The following is a 25,883-nucleotide window of genomic DNA, read 5'->3' on the forward strand; positions in this document are numbered from 1 at the left end:
TCCAAACCTTTCTCGCGATATGACTACCCCTGGGCACTGAGGCAGGTGTGCGCCATGACCGCCCTTACCCTAGAAAACTGGGTTCAGGCCATTCTAATTAAATCCTTAATACTCTATGGATAAATGAGGAATAGAGAAGTAGCTGAAGTCGTAAGTCTCGCGCTCACGAGTCTCATTCCAAAGGAAGCAAGAGAGTTATGCGGCGTCATCTTTAGTCGGGGCCCGGAAGGCCCAAATAGTCCATTTTATTTAGGGGCCTCCTTAACCAAAGTGAAAGTGTATCCGCCGATGCAGCTTCACTTTCCCTTCTCCAACATGGCTTCCAGAGCAGGAAGAAGAAATTGGAGGCTTGCTTTGGACCCTGCCTGCGCCCGGGACGGGCCAATCAGTGCGGGCAGCTCTGGTTGCGCAAGCGCGCTGCCTGTAGGCCTCTGGGTTGACTCGGTGAGGCCATCCTTTAGCCACCTGTTTTAGCCACTCCTCCCGGGTCCCGGCGGTGAGAAGCCAGTAGGCGGGCTCGGGGCGGGCCGTCACAGAGTCTCCGCCCCCACAACCTTTTCTGGGCGAGGGCCAAAGGGTGGTTCGCTGTGGGGTCAGGCTCAGCCACGGGGAGGGCAGGCACCCGGGGAGAGAGGGCGCGAGGCGTTGATACAGGGGAGAGTGACGGGCTGCCCTACATTGCCAGCCAGGGACGAGCACGCGGCCACGCTACCACCCGGCTGCCCACGATCACTCGTCCGCAGAAATGTCAGCCGCCGGCGTCCGGGGCCTGCGGGCCACCTACCACCGGGTCCTTGATAGAGTGGAGCTCCTGCTGCCTGAAAAACTGAGGCCGTTGTACAACCACCCGGCAGGTAATGAACCCAGAGTGGCTCCCACCGAGACCTCCCTTCCTGTCCCTTTCCTCCCTCTCCCGATCCGCTGACAACTCTGCCAGTGGACAGTTCACCCACAGCCCCAACCCCTGTTCCTCAAGTGAATCAGTGTACTTTCCCATGCTCCTTGCTTTTCACATTTTCTTTTCCAACATGTCTAAAGCTCGTGATTTTCAAGTCTGCGCCCTTTGCGACCTTTGTTGCACTGCTTCTCTTAGGCACCACTCAGATCCGCACCAGGCCTCTTGGTTTGACCCTTCTCCGTTTCTGCGGCCAGAAAAGGGCCTGGGCCACCAGGAAACCTCATTCTCTCCCCTTTCCTTCCATGAGTAGTGATATATTGACCCACGCGCAGAAGAGCTGTCTTACCGCCCCAGAGTGTTTGGAGTAAAGGTCATACTTCCTTCAGCTCCAGCTGACAGGCCTGCAGAAGCCTTAGCCAGTTTCTGAGTCCGTGTCATTCCTAGGTCTAGTTTGTTTAAGTCTATCCTAAATTACTACTGAACAAGCTCCTTCTGAACCTTTTTGTGTGAACAGACCTGGATTTAAATTCTGCTCTGCTGCTAACTGTAGATGTGACCTTGGGTAAAATCCTAGATCTTAGTTTCTGTGAAATGTGGTCGATGTGAAAGTTAAAGATAACATATGTGTTTGATTCTTCGTAAACGCTCAATAAATATTAGCTCTCTCTTTAACCTATTGGAAAACAGCGTTCTTGTAGTTGAAAAAATAATTCTGTAAGAAACTGGAAGATCCCAATGCCTCCAACTCTTTATTTTAAGGTCTAAAATCCTGTTACCTCTTATATAAACGTTAGTAATAGTACTTACTTGGCTGGGAACTCAAACCAGGTACATTCTGAAGTCACTTTCAAGCCTAAGACTTAGCAAAGGAGAAAGTGTGTTATAAATAGAAAGATTGAAGTGCAACCCCCCTGTGGCCCTTTTCTCTACATGGTTGAATCTATCTCTGCAGTCGGTGTCCTTAGGAAAGTTGTATACCTCCCCACATAGCTGACTATGAAGCAGCTCTTGGGAATCTAAGATGATTGTTAAATCTGATTTCCAAGTTTGATAATGGATTAATCTGTGTCTTGGAATTATGCTTTAGTATATTATTTATTGCAGTAGTTTACCCTCTATAAAACTGACCTTTAAGGAGAGATTTTTATTAATGAAGAAGATTAGTTTATTTGCTTTTTGGTTCTTTAAGACACAGTTTTTGGAAATTGTCCTCTGTTTTGTGGCAGAGATTTTCAGGAGGAAGAGTTGAGCAATGCTTCTGTAATAATCTTTGCTTTTTTTTTTTTTTTTCCAGCCACACTGTATGGCATGATTATGGCATGATTATGGCCTGCATGATTTTGGCCAATTGTTTGGCATGTGGGGAATCTTAGTTCCTCAACCAGGAACTGAATGCTCATTCCCTGCATTGGAAACTCCAAGTTTTAACCACTGGGCCACCAGGGAAGTCCCTCGGCTTTAGTCTCAACTGAATTCTTGTAGTCAGTGCTGACCCTCTTAAGCTTTGTATTTGGTCTGTAGGATAAAGACAGGCTAGAGGAGGAACAATTTTAAACTACTTTAAAACAGAATTGGAGGGTAGTTTTATAGTGATCTTTTCCAGGGTCTTGGCTTTAACCACTTATAGTCATTGTTTATAATAGTTTATTCAACTTTTAGAATGAAAGGGAATTATCTTTCTTTTGAGATTGGTTTGTAGATCTTGTATTTTAACTAGATACTCTTGGACTAGTTCAGTTATTCTAACCCTTTTTTCAGTGTGATGGAAGGAGCTAGACTTTGAAGCCAGATTGACCAGTGTGACCTTGATCTTGAATCCCCTAAACTTTAGCTCTAATATATAAAATGGGAATAATAATTATCTCCAAAATAATGGACATGAATTTGAGCAAGCTTCGGTAGTTGGCGATAGACAGGGAAGCCTGGCGTGCTGGAGTCCATGGGGTCACAAAGAGTCGAACACGACTGGACTAAACTGAACTGAACTGAATTATCACCATTTAAGGATTGTTGTGAAAGTTAAGTGATGTATTGTCTGTAAAATGTAGCTGTGTTTGCACATAGACTTTCAACAAATGTTAGTGTTAGTTCTCTCTTATTTACTAATATCCGGAGTAAGAATACCCATCACTGCAAAATTGTGATTAAAAAGTTGTAGGCACACCAATGCAGTAATGAAGAAACATGAAAAATATAACTTGTTGATTGTCACAAGTATTGAATAAAATCTGAGGAAACTATTGTTCTAAGACTTAACAGGGAATATTCAAGGTTTTTGTGTACTAGTTTACATTATAGTGTGTTTTTGAATCATTAAATGATATATCTAATCATCATTAGACTGGATTCACATATTGGAGGTTTTCACAGTAATATGCAAGGCTGGGTTCTAAATTTTTGAGATTTAATCATATCATTGACAAATATGTCTAGACAAGTCACAAGAATATGTCTTTATATAAATACCTATTAGACTTAGAATATTGCATTCTATATATGTATAGTTAGACCTGTGGTCTTCATCATGCATTTATCTACATATTGTCTATGGCACATAATCATCTACTTCTTTAGAGTAAGAATAGAGTTCTATCCAAATGTGTGTCCTGGCAAGTTCAGTTCTCAGTCCCCCCACAGTCTCCTGACTGTCAAAGTATGCTGTCCAGTGTTTACTGTAAAAATCATGCTGCCCAATGTTTACTTAAAAGCTTAGTTTGGGGGAAAAAAATTATTAGTGGAAAAGTATCTTTCATTTGTATTTATGAGCTCCAGAATGGGGTGAATTGTCCCAAAGGATGCACAAAATGAAACTTTGGACTATAGGAAGAAAACAGTAGAACTTCTGTTAGTACTTACTTTATCTTTTTAAAGTTTCCATTTTGTGTATATTTTATAATATATAATGTATTAGTGCACATTTACATATATGTGTATGTGTAAATAGACAGTCCCTTCTTAGGATGGTTCAACTCAAGATTTTTCAACTCTACATGATGGCTCAAAAGCAGTATAAATTCAGTAGAAATCCAAATTTTGATCTTTTCCTGGGCTAGTGATATGTGGTACAGTGCCCTTACAGGTGGCAGCGACAAACCACAACTCCCAGTCAACCATAGAGTAAACAACCATGCCTCTCTTCTGCACCCATGTAACCATTCGTTTTTCACTCTCAGTACGTGTGTGCCGCATTCTTGGTCTCTCAGTCGTGTCTCTTTGTGACCCCGTGGCTCTTCTGTTCATAAAGTGGGTTGCCAAGATCTCCTCCAGGAGATCTTCCCTACCCAAGCATTGAACCTGCATCTCCTGTGTCTCCTGCATTGGCAAGCAGATTCTTTACCACTGTGCCACCTGGGAAGCCCCACTTTTCAATAAATTGCATGAGATATTCAACAATTTATTATAAGCTTTATTTATTTACTATATATTAACAATTTATTATAAATAAGCTTTGTCTTAGATGATTTTGCCTGATTTAAGGGTAGGTTAGACTAAGCTAGGTGTATTAAATAAATTTTCAATTTATGATATTTTCAACTTTCAATGGATTTATTGGGGTTTAACCCCATCATAAATTGAGGAAAATCTGTACACGCCTGAATTCCATGGAGTCAACATGTATATATAAATTGTATATAGAGGGTATATGCTCACATATTTTTTAAACTGATGGGGCAGTATGTTCCAAAGAAGTTAGGAAAGGACTTCCCTGGCGGTCCAGTGGTTAAGAATCCTCCTGCCAATGCACAAGTTCAGTCCCTGCTCCAGAAAGATCCCACATGCCTTGGGACAACTGAACCCACGCGCCACACCTACTCTAGAGCTTTGGAGCCTATGTTACGCAACTAGACAGTAGCGCCCGCTCACCTCAGCTGGAGAGAGCCTGCATGCAATGAAGACCCAGTGCAGCCGTAAATAAATTTGTAAAAATTGTAAAAAAGTTAGGAGACCACAGCTCTAAAGAGTTGTACCTTAGAAATTACCTGGTTAGGACTTTGAACTTTCACTGCTGTGGCCCAGGTTCAGTCCCTGCTTGGGGAACTAAGATCCCACAAGCGGTGAGGTGCAGCCAAAAAAAAAAAAAAGTTATATCTCAATAAAACTGGGGAGGAAATTAAATGAGAAATAAATAATAAAAATAAGAACTATCCTTCAATTAAGTCAGCACAGAAAATAACTATCTTAACCATATAATTTTTGCTTACCATAGTTTTGCTTATAATGAGTTATATTTTGGCTTAAGTGGAAGAACTTTTGGAAAAATATTTCTGCAAAATATGTTGCTGTGTTTAGCTTACTATTGCTAAGAATATTCTTTACATTGCATGATGTTCTCTCTGTGAAGGCTGATGAGAAAAGTTACGTTAAGGTGTTCACAACAGGAATATTTGCTTTTTCCTAGACCAGAGAATTACTTTTTCCTTTTTAATCTTATAGACCTAGAGAGTATTTTTAAAATAAAAACATACTAAATGAACTATTATTAGCAGTGTTTAATATATATTATGATTAAATATACAGTAAATATATAAGTATACATATATAATATTATTTATTATAGTACTAACTTCTATTAGCTTAAAATTAAAGAATGAGAACCAAAAGGGAAAGTTGGGATTTCAAATGTTTAAGTTATTGATGTCAAATAGAATATCTTTAAACTAGTTAGCTCCAATAAAGTTGAATTATTTAATATTTATTGAGGGCCTACTGTATATTGGATACTGTTTTGGCATTTGAGTTATTTTAATGAATAAAATAAAAATCCCTAGCCACAGAGATTTTGTATTCTCAGAAGAGATCATAAAAGTAATACAATCCTTGCTGTAATTGTTAGCTTGACACTTAACATAACTTTTGATTTTAAACTAATTTTAGGAAGTTAAGATTGTTTATGCCTCATCTAATTTGATTCATTAGATACACTAAAGGAGAAGCAAGCCCTTAGAGAAGCTATAAATAGTTATATACATGTTACTGTTTATAAAATAGATAACCAAATGTATAGCACAGGGAACTATACTCAGTATTTTGTAATAACCTATAAGGGAAAAGAATCTGAAAAAGTGTTTACATATATATATAAATCAATGAATCATTTTGCTGTACACCTGAAATTAACACAACATTATAAATCAACTGTACATCAATAAATAATAGTTTATTGTTTCTCAAACATCATAATTTTGGCTATAAAAAATGGAAATATGTTTAAAGTATGGTATGACATAGTAGAAAGACGGCTGGGATCAAAGAAGCCTGTATTCTGGTTCTTACTCTATCTGCAACTATCTGAATATGAGACAAATTAACTTTGAAGAAATGCCTTTTCTTTTTCATCTATAAAAATAAGAGGGTTTGTATTTTCTTTAAGGTCCTTTCCAGCTGTAACAGTTTACAATTTGGTATTTCTGCTGTGACTTTTCTTAGTTTCAGAGGCTTCAGGAAACTCAGATTTCATCAGGGAAGACTATATAATTATTGTTAGTTTAGGTTTTAGGCATCTAAATTTTTATCCTTGCTGTGCTATATATTTTATATAAGTAATTTTACCTTTCTTGACCTCATATACCTGGCTTATAAGATGAATGCTTGAACTAGATAATTTAAACAATCTTTCTAAATCTAGAAGTCATTGAGTTTGTTATTGAAGAAATAGATAAATTTAAAATGTATCAACCCTAAAATGCATATTACCTATCGTAGTTAGTCACTTCACCTGTTATTTTCTTTGGCATTTTCACCAAAGCCTGTTTTCATTCAACATTTTAAAAATCATTATTCACCCATGATGCTCTGGGTACTATTTCAGTAAGCTCTTTCCAAGGCCTTACAGAAGATAGAAAGATTGCTCTGAAATGGTAGCCCCATCATGTTCTCCATGTGAAATCAGAACTAGGTTTAGTACAAATAAAAATGAGTAATTTTTGACAGTCAGTATCTGTGTCAAAGAATAATAACCCGTATGAATTCTAAGAATTTGTAAGTAGCTGGTTCCATGATAGCAAAAAGGTGGACTTAATTGACACAAGGAACTTCAGAGGAAAGTTCAGGGATGTTGAAAGCAATAAACTGTAAAGAAAAGGTATGAAAGGATCTCGGTGGGGTAGTGGACAGCTTTCAATAAGAATTTTATTTTCAACATTGGGAGCAGCTCTATTCAATATTTGTATATGTGTATATTTGCATGTGTGTAAAAGTTATTTATTCTGTTCCAGGAAGGAAATCTTTCCCTAGGAAGAGAATTATACAATAAATGACATTCTTTCTGGGTAGAATTTATGAAGTATTTCATTAGCAGAAATTCCTCTCAGATAAGGAAATTAGGAAATAAAACTATCAATGTCATTGTTTTATTAACAAGTTCATCAAGGCAACTAGATTTGTTAATTTGTTTGAAAATATATGTCTCTTACATATTTGGTTGTATTATTCTCTTGCAGAATTCCTCAAATTCTTCATAAAAATTTGAACTTTAAAGAACATCAGTTTCACTTTAAAAACCAGACAAACATTTAACAACACAAGAGAAAATGACCATTATATTATTCTTTGTATTTTTTTTGTTATGCTTAAAAATAGTTCATAGTTTTACAGGAAATCCTTGCTGCGGCTCTAGTTTATGTATAATAGTTTATATCTGTTAATCCTATACTCCTAATTTGTCCCTCCCCACCTTCCTTTTTCCCTTTTGTAACCATACATTTGTTTTACATTACACTTTATAGTTTTAAGTAGTCAGCATTTGACATCTTTTTCAGCTTCCAAAAGTGGACTTGTAAGAAACAAGATGAAAATGTATTGTTAGGTAATTGTTTATCTAAAAGAATGTATGTTTACATCTGATGGGAATACATTTTTCTCATCTTAGACTTTAGGTTAAGTTTCTTAAAAGCTGCTTTTTATTCAGTATATTTTCAGCCATTTAAAATTTCTGCCTAATCAAGTTTTTTCATTCATCATAATGATAGCTAGATACTCTAGTTATGCTTATCTTGGTATTCTGGTATTATGATTATTTAATGACTTTATTATTTTAAGGCTCTTCAGTGAGAATAGCCGTGTCATTGTAGAACATAAACCAGTTTTTCCCAGACCTAGGAAAGATAGTGTAACAGTGTATTCTCACTGTTTGAGTGGTACCTATTTGCAAAACATTTTTGTCTAATCTTCATGTTTTAGGTAAATAGCAAGGATCTATTTTATATATACTTCAAGGACCAACTGTGAAAGTGAAAGTCGCTCAGTCGTGTTCGACCACAGAGTCCATGGAATTCTCCAGGCCAGAATACTGGAGTGGGTAGCCTTTCCCTTCTCCAAATCCCAACCCAGGGATCGAACCCAGGTCTCTCACACTGCAGGCGGATTCTTTACTAGCTGAGCCACCAGGGAAGCAGAGTTTTCATGTTCACACATTCAACATCTTGTAATAACCTGTGATGGAAAAGAATCTAAAAAAGAACAAAAATTTTTATATATACATTTATATATGTATAACTGAATCACTTTGCTGTACCCCTGAAACTAACACAACATTGTAAATCCACCATCCTTCAATTAAAAAATGTGTTTAACTTGTTTCATGTTTTAAATGTCAAAATCAGTTGGGATGTTTCCTCATTATGATTTTCATTATTGATTGACTGCTGTTTTTAAGAAAGTAGCCTCTATACCTAAATTAATACATGTCTACATTTATTTGACTTCTTTACTTTTAAGGTAGAAAATGGCTACTTAAAAGTGGAAGGATAAAATGAAATGTTTTCTTTGAAAAATTTTGTTTACTTATTGTATGATCATGGGTATTGCTATTTCCCCCCTTTTTTTTAAACAATGAAGAAAACACTACTTGTTGTTTGCACTTACACATCTCTAATTATTTGTGTCAGTTGTTAGCATCCTCTAATATTTCAGAAAAATTAGAAATTTAGAGTGTCTTATTATTACTATATATATATATGCTACTTATGTTTTTAAATTCAGTGCTTAGCCGTCGTTAAACTAATTTAGGCTTTGTTTTGTAGTTTAAAATTATTCCCTAAATAAAATATCTAAACTTCTTTTGGCCTTTGTTCTAGCAACAGTAATTTACTGTTTGAAGTTTTTGTTTGGTTTGGTTACGTGGGAGAAGGGCAGTTGATATTTTAAAACCACCACCAAGCACAGGGCAGTAGAGTAAATCAGTTACCAGGCAAAGCTACTGACAAGCCTGACTGTTCATTAACCCTGAAGGGTCAACCATTTCAGCTCGTAAAGAAACTAGAACCCTAGAGGAAACAGTTTTGGGGGTGACAGAAGAGGAAGCATCAGTTTTCAAACAGAAGAGTGGAGCCTGTTTGGGGACCCAAAGCCAGAGACTAAAAACAATGTATTGGCTTATCCTTGAGTGATGAAGCCAAACTTCACGCAGGGATAAAAAATAAACTTGGTAATTGATACTGCATATGACCCCGAGACTTTGTAAATGACAAAGAAAAATAAACCAAGTGTGATGACAGGAATCTCAGAAACTCAAGCTAAATAAAGTAACCAGAGAGTTTGAAAAGATTGACTTATAGGATTAGTACTTTATGGCATCAGACTGATGGAAAGAATTTTCAAGAGCGAAAAAGGGGAGTATAGTGGTGCAACAGTAGAGTAACTAATGAGTCAAAGTCTAGTACAGCCCTGATGTAAAGAGAACCTGGTGTCCTGAAGTTCATCCTTGAAGATGCATTAGTATCCAGGCAAATATTCAAATTTCCTAAAATTTGAATATCTCTGATTAGCATCTCTCCTGGATATGGTTCATCCAGTTCAATTCTGTTCAAAAATATTTGTCTAGGAAAACTAAGAAACAGTCTTTAACTTCAGGACTTTGTCTAATTAAAGTAATGGATGCATAAATAGTTCAGTTTAATTGTTACGTGCAGAAAACAATAGAAGAATAGACAGACTGCTGCTTTGAGAGTTCGGAGAAGGAGCATTTAATCTAGTCCTTGAGGAGACAAAACCTACAATGAGTTTTAGAAGGATGTTGGAGTTAGCCAGATGAAGACAAGGCCAAATATTGAGAGGAGATAGTATGAACTGAGATTTAGAACCATGAAACAGCATGAAACTAGTTGCATGTTTGCCTAGCTTGTCAGTCCACCTAGACAAAGGTTTCCTAACCTTGCACAATAGATATTTTGGGTGCTGGATTATTGTTGTAGGGGGGTTGTCCTTTGCATTGTCAGTGTCTCCTGAGGAGCAAAATCACCTCTGGCTGAGAACAAGTGACCTGGGCTAAAATTTAATTAACTTAGGTTTCCCTGGTGGCTCGGGAGTAAAGAATCTGCCTACCAATGCAGGAGATGTGGGCTCGACCCATGGGTTGAGAAAATTCCCTGGAGAAGGGAATAGCTACCCACTCCAGTATTCTTGCCTGGGAAATCCTATGGACAGAGGAGCCTGGCAGGCTACAGTCCATGGGGTTGCAAAGAGTCAGACATGACTTAACGACTAAACAACAAGTTCGGATTAGGAATTTATATTTTGAAACTCAATGCCTTCATGTTTTCTATCCTTTAAACATTTCTTTCGAAATGCCAACCTAATCTACTAAAGATTTCCCTATCTTGTTCAAATATTGAGAAGAGGGAATCATTATGTGCCAGAGTTCTAGAAGTGTAATAGTGGCTGTGATCAGAACAGTACAAAATTTAGGACACTGGATTAAAGATTAATAACTCAGGAATTAAACATAGATTTTCACTCAGTTAAAAGAACATTAAAATTTAGAATTCCTAAATAGTTTTAACTCTCCCAGCAACCATTTCAGTACTGTCTAGATTTGCTCTAATTTAAAATATAGAAAACTTACACTACATAGTCAAGCATAAAAATGACTCACTGTCATATGTATGTAAGAAGATGAATAATTGTTTTGGACCATAAGGAAAGACAGGGGTTATGCCATGATACTCTAATGTTCGAAGAATTATTAGTTTAAAGATGGTATCCAGCTCCCTGAAGATTGAGAAAATAAGATAAATTACAGAGGAACTTTAGGATTAAGTTTAAATGTTCTAGGAGCAAGAGGGGAAGGCCCAATGCCCCTAGCCATCCCAGCTCAGCAGGAAGTAGCCAGAGAGACCTCGACACCCCTATTCCCAAAGAATTGGGCCTCCCATCTCTTGAGGGGGGAATGTTAGGTAGTTAGAATAGGAAAAGGAGCCCAAAATGGTGGTGGCTAAAAGACAAAGGAAAAAGCCTGCAAAAACAGAACAAAGGAAAATCAACTGACACGAGTGAGAACTTCAGGTGAAACAGGCCCCCTTCTGAGCCAGCCCAATTTGCATAGGGCAGGCTCAAGGAGGGGAGGAGACAAACATATAAAAGAAGGAGGCCAAAGAGGGACTGAGGCCTCTCCTTTTGGGCTGGCCTGCCCTCAGGCCTAGAGGGTGTACTATCCTTTGCTTGCCAATAAAACTGAGTTGTAACTGGAAAAAAAAAATGTTCTAGGGAATCAATAAGCTTACTTAGAAACTCCTATGTATAAGCCAGACTAATCAATATAAGTAAATGCAGAGCTAATTACAGTAGATTATTAGTAAAATATTAGTAATAGTACATCTGATTTTTAAATCTAGTTGTATTTAAACCACATTGAACAATGTGAATTAGTTTGAGAGGACTACAAAAATATTCCAAGAATATGTTGAATAGTGGCATAGTCCAAACTGTAACATTACAATCACTTAGTATTGCTAAAGGTGAGCAATAGTTTATACTGTTTGATACTTTTTAAGAACTAATTAATAAGCAAAAGTTACACAAGGATCAGATACCATTTTTTATATTTTTCAAATTTCTCTCCTTATTGTTAACATTAACCAACTACTTTTGATAGTAATTCAGCCAAAATGCATCCAAAAAAGAAAGATTATCATTGCTTTAATTTTTACTTTTGAGTGGTAGTATTATATAACTGAAAATAGAGTGGTTTTGATGAAAAGCACTTTAGAATTGTTTCCCTAAAATGTTTTTATACAGCTTACAGATATGATTTTACTTAACCTGCCTGTGCTTAAGTTATGAAAAACCAGCTCTGTGTTTTATTTGCCAATGTATCCCTAGTGCCTAGGGGACTATAAAGCATGAAGTAATTACTATGAGTGAATGAATGAATGATCTCTGCAACAAACTGAAGCCACAACTGCAACTAAATCTTAGCTTAAATCCCGGCTTTTTCTTTTTTTAGCTCCATGCTTTTTCAATTTCATTATCTGTTATGTTTAAATAATAGGTTTAATTCAATTTTATCTTTTAAATGTTATTTATGTATGTGATTGGAAACATTTCTTTATTAATGACAGTGAATATTCACCTTGTTATTGTTGTTCAGTTGCTCAGTCATGTCCAACTCTTTGTGACCACATGGACTGCAGCACACCAGGCTTCCCTGTCCTTCACCATCTCCTGGAACTTGCTCAAACTCATGTCCATCGAGTCGGTGATGCCATCCAACCATCTCATCCTCTGTCGTCCCCTTCTCCTCCTGCCCTCAGTCTTTCCCAGCATCAGGGTCTTTTCCAATGAGTCAGTTCTTTGCATCAGGTGGCCAAAGTATTAGAGCTTCAGCTTCAGCATCAGCCCTTCCAGTGAATATTCAGGGTTGATTTCCTTTAGGATTGACTGGTTTGATCTCCTTGCTGTCCAAGGGACTCTCAAGAGTTCTCCAGCACCACAGTTTGAAAGCATCAATTCTTCGGTGTTCAGCCTTCTTTATGGTCCAACTCTCACATCCATACATGACTACTAGAAAAACCATAGCTTTGACTGTATGGACCTTTGTTGGCAAAGTAATGTCTCTGCTTTGAATACACTGTCTAGGTTTGTCATAGCTTTTCTACAAGGAGTGTCTTTTGATTTCATGGCTGTGGTCACTGTCCACAGTGACTTTTGGAGCCCCAGAAGACAAAGTCTGTCACTGTTTCCATTGTTTCCCCGTCTATTTGCCACGAAGGGATGGGACCAGATGCAATGATCTTATTTTCTTCAATGCTGAAATTTAAACCAGATTTTAGACTCTCCTCTTTCACCTTCATCAAGAGGCTCCTTAGTTCCTCTTTGCTTTCTGCCATAAGAGTGGTGTCATCTGCATATCTGAGGTTATTGATATTTCTCCTGGCAATCTTGATTCCAGCTTGTGCTTCATCCAGCCCAGCATTTTGCATGATGTACTCTGCATATAAGTTAAATAATCAGGGTGACAATATACAGCCTTGACGTATTCGTTTTCCAGTTTTGAACCAGTCTGTTCCAAGTTCGGTTCTAACTGTTGCTTCTTGACCTGCGTACAGGTTTCTCAGGAGGCAGGTGAGGTGGTCTGGTATTCCCATGCTTACCTACTAGGGGTAAAATCGGGGAAAAAAAATCATTCTTACCTGATAGTGCTATTGAGAAATATTACTGGAGTAGATGAAGAGAAATAAATGTGTTACATTTGGGTGATTATGCCCTTTTAGATGTGATTTATTTATTTTTACAAAGTTAAGTGGAATATTAAGGTAGAAATAATATTCATGAATATAATTAGACTTTTTAAATTTTGAATTTGCTTAAAAATCTTATGTGAAATTATGTTAAGAAATAAATGTCTTTTGTTGATCCGGTGTGTCGAGAACATTACAGACCATATTAAGTGCTCTGATTTGTATTAGATTTAGCTTTTGATTTACCATGGACAAATCTGTTTTTTTCCTGTCACTGTGTGCCCTGAAAGATTAAAAGAGATCTGTGATTTGGAAGAGTAAGAAGTTATGTTATTGGTTATTGGTTAAAGAGCACAAGTTTTGAGAGTTAGAACATTTAGTTTCTAGTTACAATGCTGGGCTTACTACCCGCATGACTTAAGTAGGTCATGGAACTTCTCTCAGCCTATTGGTAAAATGAAGGATGATCTGTGAGTTTACTTCTAGCTCTGACACAAATTGCTTATTTGTTTCTGAAATTCACAGTGCTTCTCAAATTCCAGGTTATCTGGAAAACCAGAGTTGTTTTTCAAAATACTGTCACTATTTTGAAATTCAAATATATTCAAAATACTGACAGTATTTCAAAAATACTGTCAACATTTATTGAACATTTTGCATGAGGTGGATGAGTACCAGGATAACTAAAACAAGGACTTTCCCCTTTCTTGTTTGCCCTTTAAAGTTAGGTTAAATTAATTTAGGTTAGGGTCATTAATTTTTTTTGTAAGAACTTTTACTAGAATACATGTGGTGACATCATTTATAATAATAAATATTAATAGAATTAGTGAATATATACATATATATATATCTACTGAAGTTTATATCACAAAAATTCCATAATTTATCATTTCCTCAAATTGAAGATTATCCTTAAATAAAATGATATTAAGTTCCATGTTCAAAGCAAAATACACTGAGAGTAGTTTCCAAAACCACCTCTATTATACTTTAGCTAATTTTAATAGTTCTCAAAAATACAGAGAATTGATGTGGAAATCAAAACAACTTGTATGAAAAATTGATGCCATGGTGACTCTCTAAATTTTAACTTAAATACAAGCATGCAGAAAGCACAGTAATAATTATTAGAAATAGATTCATAAATCTTTGAGTTTTTGAAATGTGATGGCTGTTTAAAAGGCATATAGAAAATAGTTGGTTTATTGCTAAATTTTTCTCTTTTTTTTTTTCCAGGTCCCAGAACAGTATTTTTCTGGGCTCCAATTATGAAATGGGTAAGTCTTGGATTTTGGCTGATGCTACTGAAAAAGATATTCTTTAAAAGAGCTTATTAATTTGAAGTAATTTTTCTGAAGGATGTCTTTATGTATTTTTTTTTGAAGGATGTACTTTAAATGTTCATGGTACAGCTTGAAATAATTTCATGCAAATACTCTCAGATGTATCATTTTTACTCTATAAGCATACTACCTACCTGGGGTCTTTTGAACTCTTTAGATAAGGAGCCCTTTGGGGAACTTATTATCATCAAAAAGCTTATAATTACGGGCCCTAAGAACATGAAACTTCATTCTAAAATTTTGTGAGTATATAAAACATTAAATTGGTTTGAACTCCTCCCGTGCCCAAAATTAACTTTTGTTATTAACTTAGTTTGAGAACTTAAGATACTAACACCAAAACAGAGGCAAGGAAAATTAGTCTCAAAAAGTAGAAGAATTTATCCAGGATATATATATATGTATATATGTTAACATTTGGTAAACGATAGAATCCAGAACTTCTGACTCCACAGTAAATGCTTTTATCCTATGCCAGTTTCCATTCATAAAGTTCTCCTTTGGCTGAAAAGAAGTAATTGTAATGGCTATTAATAACAAATCACTGATTTTATGTTGGAAAGGCCAGTTTTGGCTTGATGAAGTGCTTCTCAAAATATCATCCCCGGACCTGCAACCTTGGCATCATCCAGGAACATGTTAGAAACACAAATTTTCAGGCCCCATTGCAGATTTACTAAGTTTGAAACTATGGGGATGGAGCCCAGTAATTTGTGTTTTAATAATAAGCCCTATATCTGTTGCAGGAAGGGGTCCCCTTCCAGGGCCCGAAACTGGGCCCTTGTCTAACACTCAGGAATGAATTGTCCGAGGAGACACATGTGCTAACAAAGCAAGAGATTTTATTGGAAAGGGCACCCGGGCGGAGAGCAGGAGAGTGAGGGGACCCAGGAGAACTGCTCTGCTCCCTGGCTAGCAGTCTCGGGTTTTATGGTGATGGGATTAGTCTTTGGCCAATCATTCTAATTCTTTCCTGGTGGCGCACGCATCGCTCAGCCAAGATGGATGCTAGTGAGAGGGATTCTGGGAAGTGGACGGACACGCGGTGTCTCCTTTCGACCTTTCCCAAACTCTTCCGGTTGGTGGTGGCTTATTAGTTCTGTATTCCTTATCAGGATCTCCTGTCATAAAACAACTCATGCAAATGGTTACTATGGTGCCTGGCCAGGGTGGGCGGTTTCAATCAGTGTGCTTCCCCTAACAGATCTACAGGCTTTCTTTTTTTATTGTAATAAAATGCACATAAAATTTAACATCTTAACCTCTTTTTTAGATTTGAGTATATCACTATTCAACCAATCTCTAGTACTTTTCTTTTAATTTATTTTTAAATTATAGGTTAATTGTTCCACAGTATTGTGATCTAGTACTCTTGATCTTGCAGAACTAAAACTATGAACCCATTAAACCATAGCTCTTCACTTCCCTCTTCCCCAGCCCCTGGCAATTATCATTCTACTTTCTCTGTGAATTTCTATAGATGAAATCATACAGTATTTCAGTATTTGTCTTTTTGTGCCTGGTGTTTTTCACTTAGCATAATATCCTAAGGTTGTTCTGTGTCAGAATTCCCTTCCTTTTCAAGTCTGAGTAATATTTCATTGTATGTATCTATCACATTTTGTTTTTTCAGTTTTCTGTTGATAGACACCTGGGTGTCCATACAATATCTGTTTCAGACCCTGCTTTCTGTTCTTCTGTGTAAATAACTACAAATAGAATGTTGAATCATATGGTAATTCTATATTTAATCTTTTAATGAACCGCTTAACTATCATCCACAGTGGCTGCACTGTTTTACATTTCCACCAGCAATTCACAAGGTTTCCAGTTTCCATTCATCCCTGCCAACACTTGCTACTTTTGTTGTTGCTTTATAATACCCTTCCTAATGGGTGTGAAGTGGTGCGTTGTTTTGATGTGCATTTAGCTGTGCTAAGCATCTTTTCATATGCTTATTGACCACTTTTACATTTTCTTTGGAAAACTATCTATTTAAACTCTGCCCAAGTTTTAATAAAGTTGTTTTTTGTTGTTGGGTTGTAGGATATTTTAATTCTTTTAAATGTGTAGTTTTAAATTGTTAGAACAGTTCAGAAACTCAGTTGTAAATCTAAGTAGTTGAGAATGTTAGAACTGGAATTAGCTATCCCTCAATTTTATGGCGGAGAAGGCAATGGCAACCCACTCCAGTTCTCTTGCCTGGAAAATCCCATGGATGGAGGAGCCTGGTAGGCTGCAGTCCATGGGGTCGCAAAGAGTCGGACACGATTGAGCGACTTCACTTTCACTTTTCACTTTCATGCACTGGAGAAGGAAATGGCAACCCACTCCAGTGTTCTTGCCTGGAGAATCCCAGGGACGGAGGAGCCTGGTGGGCTGCCGTCTATGGGGTCGCACAGAGTCAGACAACGACTGAAGCGACTCAGCAGCAGCAGCAGCAGCAGCAATTTTATGGCCTTACGCAAATTCTATCTGTGCCCTTTTGTCTCATCTATAAAACAGGACTAGAGTAAATTAGTGATAGGGGACTATATTTACAGAGAACTAGGGAGCAGTTCTTTTTTTAGATTCGTATATTGCAAAAAGGCTCTATCAGTTTAAAAAAGAAATTACAGAATATCAGCTATAATGATTCTGCCCATACTCTAAGCATTTAAAAGTACTGTAGTATTAAAAAAAAATACTGTGAAAGGTATATTACTATTTCCTTCCTCTTCTCTCCTACCAACACTTAAAATTATGCATCTACAAAGTTGAATTAATTTCTGAAATATTGTTTCTAGAAATATTATTTAAAAAGTAAGAATAACAAAATAGATAACTAATGAAGATCTACTGTGTAGCACAGGGAACTAGTGCATAGCAATAGGGAACTTTATTCAATACCTTGTAATGACCTGTATGGGAACAAGTATCTAAAAAGAGTGGATATATGTGTATGTATAACTGATTCACTTTGCTACACACTGAAGCTAATACAACATTGTAAATCAACTATACTCCAATAAAAAAATTACCAAAAAAAAGTTAAAAGAATGATTTACTGTATTTACAGTAAATTTGTGAGGGGTCCTCTGATCACAAATTTGCCACAATTTAGATGTTTGTTTATGTTACCAATAGCTTTGGTGGTTCTTTGGTCTGGTCTATCAGTGTTTTGAAACATTAACGGTATTATATACTCATAAGTGCTTTCTCCACTATCTCCTTTAAAAACATCTATTTTAAGTTCATGTTGACATCATGCATAGTCTCCTGATGACAGCACAACCATAGAAACTCCTGTGTCTTGTTCTCACATAAGTTCTACATTAAGAATTTTAGACTGTGCTTCTTTAGATATTTAACTATGGTTGAATCCTTCTTAGCCACTTTAGTTGAAATCAGATAATCATAAAGGTCAAACTGGATAATTCTAAAAAATAACACTACATACTTTTAACTATTTTAACCCTAAGACTATAAACACATATTCATTTATCAATCATTTACTATAGTGCCAGGGCTTCGTGTGTGGATCCACTGATTTTAAGTTCCACATGATTTATCATGGAAGAATTATAGCCACAGTGCATCCTGTATAATTTTAGTTTAGTTTTCTTCAAATCAGAGCAAGTTTATAGACTCTTTCATAATAGTCTGATAACAGAAACCTGCTAGATTTCTGTTTCCCCCCCACCAATCTTTTTGTATCTGTCTTGTTTAGACCAAATTTGATAGCAAGTTTAACAACTTACCTTTATTCAGTCTTTCCAAAGTAATCACTTTAGTTTCATAGAAATAGCAACCCTCTTTTTGTATATCAGCTATTTACCTAGTTCATGAAATTAGATAAATTATATTAAAAAATAAAACTGTTACCGAGTCCAAGCTCACTCTGCTCTGCTCGCTGCACAACAGGCCGGTGAATCTGAGAGATGAGGGATTGAGGCAAGGAAGACTTTGATTGAGGAGCTGGCTGACCGAGAAGATGGCAGCTAACGCCTCAAAATAACCATCTTACTGGGGTCTGGATGCCAGGTTCTTTTATAGATCAGAGATGGGGGGAGGTGAGGAAGCAAAGTAAAAAGGCCATTAATCTTGCAAACATCTCCTAGAATGGCAAGCCTCAGGCAGGGGATGTGTTGATTTCTTCCCTCCTTCTGTCTACAGGTACACAGGATTCTGAACAAAGGCACTTTATAGTCAGACAGAGGGGCAGGATCTCTGAGGCAGGCCATTCTGTATGATTATAATAACAAAAGCAACAAAAAGCAAGTCAAAGAAACAGTTCCAACATGGAGTCAGAATTGGCTTCTCTGCAACAAAACTGGTATAAACAGGTCTGAGGACAACTACAGTGACTTGATTAAAAATAAAAACTGGTGAGAGCAAAAATGCATGAGTACTATACAGAATAAACCCAGTATACAGTCTATGGAATTCTCCAGGCCAGAATACTGGAGTGGGTAGCCTCCAGGGATCGAACCCAGGTCTCCCACACTGCAGGTAGATTCTTTATCAGCTGAACCACAAGGGAAGCCCAAGAATACTGGAGTGGGTAGCCTATCCCTTCTCCAGGGGATCTTCCTGACCCAGGAATCAAACTGGGGTCTCCTGCATTGCAGGCAAATTCTTTACCAACTGAGCTATCAGGGAAGCCCCTTGGCTAACCTGCGGAAACTATTATGTGAAGGTCAGTTCTGAGAGCTTTTTTTTTCTTTCTGCTCGTAGTCTTTTTGCACAGACTAGGTTATATTTAACTCTTGAACAGTATACCATATTGTGTAGCTAATTTTTTTTTCTTTCTGTTCTTAGGAATAAGTCAAACTCTTTTAAGATTATCTATGCTGATTTTTAGTATCTAACTACTTGCTTTTCCAGCTGTAACTCCTAACATAGGCTAATTCACAGTTTAGAATCTTGAAAACTTTGCTATCTCTTAAGTGTTTGGAATTGGAATATTATATAGTGGTTTTTCATTGTTTTTTACACTCCTCTAAAAGTGTTATATGAGGTTTTTTTTTTTAACTAGAGGAGAAAATACTGGAAGAAAAGAAGGAAAAAAGTGTTCACACTATCTGATGAGTATTTACTCCACCCAGTGGAGATAACAAGGTGCCAAAAAGAATCACACACATTTGAAAACCAGTTTTTAATTGATGGAAGCAGAGAAATAACTTGAATTTGCTAGATGCCAAAGTGTCTGTATTGGATTATTTAATACATTGTCTCATATTTAATCTTTACCAGAAAAAATCTGAGATGTAAAGATACTGAGGTTCAAAGAACTAAAACTGTTGTTAAGTGATGACCGACTCAGGATGTGAGCCCTCAGGTCTAATTTGACTTCAAAGCCTAGGCTCTTAAATACTTCCATGACCCCCTTTAAAAGTCAGTTTGGACCTTTCTACAATTGGTACTTTCTTCCTATGTTAGGGAGTAATTTACACAATCTTTTGGTATACTCCACGCACTCTCTGACTCTACAGTTCTATTATTTGAGTAAAATTCATAATAAAGAAGAGGAACATTGACCTTCTAGCCCCTGAGGCTAGAAATACAGGAAAGGGTACAGAGACTAATATTCCCTTACCTCTGTTTCTCTAAAAATGTAAACTACTATTTGTCGTTGCTAACAGTAATATTTTCCAGACACTGTGCTAACTATCTTTAAAGCATATTATCTCATTTAATAATATATCACTCTTGCAAGGGTAGCTATTAATATTCTCACTCTGTACATGAAGAATATAAGACAAGTGTCATGGGGAATTCCATGGCTGTCCAGTGGTTAGGATTCAGCGCTCCCACTGCAGGGTGCCCAAATTCAATCCCTTGTCAGGGAACTAAGATCCAATAAGCTTTATGGCCAAAAAAAAAGAGAGAGAGAGAGTATTATATAACTTGACCAAAGTCATCAAACTAGTAAATGACAGAGATAAGTAAATTCACAATAAGATTTTCTAAGGTAATTTACATGAGATTAGAGTGGTATAGAAATTGAAAGGGCTTTTTAGAAATTCAGGAAAGGAAACTAAGTAATATAGTATTATAAACCAACTATACTTCAGTTTCAGAAGAAGACTAAAAGGTGTAACATCCAAATGCAGTGTATTTTCCTGACCTAACTACTCTAGACAAGAAAAAACAATTTTTTTTAAGACATTTTGGGATGGTTTTAACTACGTCACAATTTAACTGTGAACTGTACATTAGACAACAGTGTCTTGTCCATGTTAAATTTTGTGATTAGATTATGGATTAAGAAAATGGGAAGATAGTCTTGTTCTTAGCAAATATACACTAAAATACTAGAAAGTCAAAGGGCATGATATCTCCAATGTCTTTGTAAATGGATCAGAAAATATATACATCTATATTAAGAGAGAAAATGATTTCAAGAAGAAAAGAAGAATAACTGTGGGAGAGGGCACTCAGGACCTTTGTGAGAGAGAACGATTACTAACATGTCCTAGAAAAATGAAATGTATACTCAGCATAAACAAAATCATGGCTGTTACCTTCTTCCAAAAGACAATGCTAGAATATAGCCTCTAGTCTATTTGAAAAGCCACAGTGTAGTAATACATGGACCGAGTACAATAATGGTAGAAACCAGTCCCCTTCTTCCCCTATACAAGGGCAGTATTCCACCCTGCCAAAGTGGAACAAATATGCAGGAGAGAAAATGTATATTAGGACCTGGAAGGAAAAAGTAAGAGTGATGATCCGGAGCTGTTAGAGAAGGAATCACCTGACTGTGGGTGAAAAGAAGAAAAGTAGTGTTAGTTATGGTACACCTCTACTCCCACTTCGGTATTCAACCATTTGCCACTTTTTGAGCCAGAATCACTGCTTTCTCGAACCAATGACTTTATTAAATAAAAGTCATTTTAATTGGTTTAAATTTGTGTATAAATTCACTAGTATGCATGTGTTGTATTTAGGAGGAAAAAACTTTTTTTTAATGTTTCATGCATCTTTTAGGAACTGAATAAAACCTGAAAATGAATTTATTTATTTATTTTTGGCTTTCTTGGGTCTTCGTTGCTGCACACAGGCTTTCTCTAATTGCAGTGAGCAGTGGCTTCTTTTGTCGCAGAGCACCACCTCTGGAGCACTCAGGCTTCAGTAGCTTCACTAGGTGGGCTCAGTAGTTACTGAACTCGGACACTCGAACACCCGAGCTTCGATAGTTGTGGCTCTGGGCTTAGCGGCTCCTTCCCAGACCAGGGATCCAGCTCATGTCCTCCGCATTGGCATACATACTCCTAACCCCTGGACCCCAAGGGAGGTCGAAAATGAATTTCTTAAGACCGTATTTTCTAATGACATGTTTAGAATTTGATTTAAATACTTAAAGAAAAAAGGAGAAAGGGAGGAGGAAAGGTAAATATGGCAGATCTCAATAATTGTTGACTGGGTGATGGGTATATAGGGGTTCATTCTCTTAGTATCTCTTTATTTTGTGTAGGAGTGAATTTTTCATCAATAAAAATCATTCTATTATGTATTCTAATCTGTGTAGTAGAGTAGCATAAGTAATATTCTATTAGGACTCATTACTCAACTTTCTGACTGATGCTGGTGGTGGAGCATGAGTAGAATGATTCTATAAAAGACAGTATTAAAAATATGCCAGAGAAGAAATGACCATGTATACTTTGACATTAAGGAAAAATTACCTAACCAAGAAATTTAAAATTATACCAACTTTCCGATACTTCCATTTCTAAAAAAGAGTAACACTGAAAAAAACATCTATTTCCAGGGGCTGGTGTGTGCTGGATTGGCTGACATGGCCAGACCTGCAGAAAAACTCAGCACGGCTCAATCTGCTGTTTTGATGGCTACAGGTAAGTTAAATGAATATCTTCCATATAGGACATTCGATAATTAGTTTTACATCAATTTACTTGACTGTTTAGCATTTGAAATACACACACGCACACACACACAAAGAAATTAATGGTATTACCTGTAGGCAGTTATTAGACTATAGCCGAAGAAGGCAGAAGGAGGGTTATGAAAGTTTTTCTTTGATGTAATAACTGAGTGTTTTGTGTAATCCTGAATTATACCAACTTCATTAAATCTCAGATTATAACCTTTTTCCCCTACTTTATGCTGTTGTTTTTCAGTTGCTAAGTTATGTCTGAATCTTTGTGACCCCATGGACTGAAGCATGCCAGGTTACTCTGTTTCACTATCTCCCGGAGTTTGCTCAAACTCATGTCTATTGAGTTGGTGATGCCATCCAGTCATCTCATCCTCTGTTACCCCATTCTCCTCCTGCCCTCAATCTTTGCCAGCATTAGGATCTTTTCCAGTGAGTCAGCTCTATAGCCATAGTACTGAAACTTCAGCTTTAGCATCAGTCCTTCCAATGAATATTCAGGGTTGATCTCCTTTAGGATTGACTGGTTTGATCTTCTTGCTGTCCAAGGGACTCTCAAGAGTCTTCTCAAAAAAAAAAAAAGAGTCTTCTCCAGCACCACAATTTGAAAACATCAGTTCTTCAGCACTCAGCCTTCTTTATGGTCCAACTCTCATATCCATACATGACTACTGGAAAAACCATACCTTTGACTATTGTTGGCAAAGGGATATCTCTACTTTTTAGTATCCTCACTAGGTTTGTCATAGCTTTTATTCCAAGGAACAAGCATCTATTAATTTCATGGCTGCAGTTACCATCTGCAGTGATTTTGGAGCCCAAGAAAATAAAATCTTAGTCTAAGTATTTTACTCTAATATTAAATGTTTAGATAAGATTGCAGCAATACCTATGCTGTTTTTTAAAAATATTTTATTTCAACAGGCTTTATTTGGTCAAGATACTCACTTGTAATTATTCCAAAAAACTGGAGTCTATTTGCTGTTAATTTCTTTGTTGGGACAGCAGGAGCCTCTCAGCTCTTTCGTATTTGGAGGTAAGCTCTCCATGTTTTTGTTGTTGTTTAGTCATTCAGTTGTGTCCGACTCTTTGTGACCCTATGAACTGTAGCCCACCAGGCTCTTCTGTCCATGGGATTTCTCAGGCAAGAATACTAGAGTGGGTTGCCATTTCCTTCTCCAGGGAATCTTCCCCACCCAGGAATCAAACCCGCATCTCCTATATTGCAGACAGATTCTTTACCACTGAGCCACCTGGGAAGCCCTTGAAACTATTTATTCAGTAATTAATATTATTTGTCAGTGACTAGCTAACACTTTGGAATGAGCTTAGATGAAGGCTCTGGCTTTGTTTGAACCATAGGACCTTCCAAAATTACAAAAAAAAAAATGTTATGAATAACAGCTTTCTTTGGCTAAAAAAATTGAATGATCTCAATAAAAAATTAGAAAACATTGAGTTATGTAATATTCCTTCTTTTCAGAAAGCATTGTATTTTGTAGTGTATAGTACATTTAATTTCATTTATCTGTACCATACCTAGCTTTACTTGCAGCTTAACTGTATAATCTTTTCATAATAATCTAAGACATAACAGATAGATGAATACTCACTTATTCTACAAATGCCTGTTAACCATTTTTAGGTCTTAACTTATATCAATATAAACTTCAGTTTGTGCATTGATTTTATTCACAGAGTACTTTTCTCATACACCATCTTATTTTAACCTTATATTAACTCATGATAGTAAAACTATGAGAACACTAAGTGCCACATTCAAAAATGTTATTTCTAATAGCAGAAATTCAGATACAATTTAATAAAAGGATATTTAGCCTTACAATTAAAATAGCAGATTGAGAGATTTAGTTAGAAATACAAATGTTGGACTCTGGAGCACTCAGGAAAATAGGGTTTAATATTTGAAATCAGGACCTTTTGAGAAGTATAGGAGGTATGATAGGCTTCATAGAATAGCTTCCTTTTTGTGCTTGTTCAGTTTTCCACTCTATTTTCAGCTGAGAAGATTAGTAAATTAAGCCCGGGGTGTTGTAAAACAGAAAGATTTTGTAGCTTTGTGGTTAATTCTTTGAATTAATGAAAATTGAGGATTAATGAGAACTGAAGAAATTGTCCTTAGTTTCAAAAAACTTAAATGTTACATCTCCTAAGCCAGTAGCCAGCCTGTGTCACAGAATTATATTTTTAGTGACTAGACAGGCTCATTCCCAACTGATTTTATTCTCAGGGAAGATGCTTTGTGAATATAAAATTAAAAGCTCTAGGTGACTACGTTTTGGTAAATTTTATACATATGTTCACATTTGTCATACTCTCATATAGTTCAAGAATGAAAATATTCTTACATTAAATTAATACTTTTGTATAGCAAACTGTAAGTCAGTTAAGACTTTTTGACAGTTTCAAGCCAGATTCAAATAAAGTCCTTAGGTTATTCTCCTTTCTGCATATTTCTACCTATAAGCCCCTGGCAAGATTGTATTTACAACTGTATAGCCTCTTGACTAGTGAAAAAGAAGAAATGGAATATGCTTCTCATTCCCATCTTATTATAAATATTATCTAGGGACTTCCTGGTGGTCCAGTGGTTAAGATTCCACATTTCCACTGCAGGGGGCATGGGTTCTATCCCTGGTCAGGGAATTAAGATCCCACATGCTATGCAGTGCAACCAAAAAAAGAAAAAAAAATTTTAGTTAAAAAATGAATGTGTTTATTGTGATTCATCCTTTTTTCTTTCTGTTTTCTTTATAGATATAACCAAGAACTAAAAGCTAAAGCAAATAAATAAGAGTTCCTGATCACCCTGGCAATCTAGATATGGACATAACCACCGGGACCTAGTTTGATTTATTATTCAGTTGTTGATGAGGTGATACTAACTGTGCTAATGTTTGTAAGGCATAAAATGTAATTGGGAGATAGTATTGATACTTGATTCAACAGAAAAATAAAGCAAACTTTTAATAATATTGTCTCTTTACATATGACTTAAGGAACTTATCTGTGGATATTAGTAGCATTTTTTCTACTATTTGTCCATAATAAATCATATTGCTCATACATACCACTGGCCTCCTTCTAGTCACCCAAAGTGTGTGCATATAAGAGCACACATATTCCAGTGAGTCAAAAGATAGTTGGAAGGTTTAATAACTTATACAGTGAAGGATGATGAAGTAGCTAATGGTAAAAGGAAACAGAGCTAAAGAGAGTAAGAAATGGGTCATGGAATATCCAGCAACATGACCTCAAACTGTCTTAACATATTTTAACTT

The 25,883-nt window shown here is 36.5% G+C and overlaps 1 protein-coding gene across 1 annotated transcript; it reads left to right on the top strand.

The window, feature by feature from the left end:
* Nucleotides 1–745: 745 nt before the first annotated feature.
* On the top strand, nucleotides 746–25,672 carry MPC2 (mitochondrial pyruvate carrier 2). The gene is made up of 5 exons (XM_020891878.2): nucleotides 746–854; nucleotides 14,593–14,633; nucleotides 22,456–22,540; nucleotides 23,506–23,617; nucleotides 25,360–25,672. The coding sequence occupies exons 1-5, from the start codon at nucleotides 746–748 to the stop codon at nucleotides 25,394–25,396; spliced, it is 384 nt and encodes a 127-aa protein (XP_020747537.1). The 3' UTR covers nucleotides 25,397–25,672.
* The last annotated feature ends 211 nt before the right edge of the window (nucleotides 25,673–25,883 follow it).

This window comes from Odocoileus virginianus, unplaced genomic scaffold (assembly GCF_023699985.2).
Source record: "Odocoileus virginianus isolate 20LAN1187 ecotype Illinois unplaced genomic scaffold, Ovbor_1.2 Unplaced_Scaffold_12, whole genome shotgun sequence".
Classification (NCBI taxonomy): domain Eukaryota; kingdom Metazoa; phylum Chordata; class Mammalia; order Artiodactyla; family Cervidae; genus Odocoileus; species Odocoileus virginianus.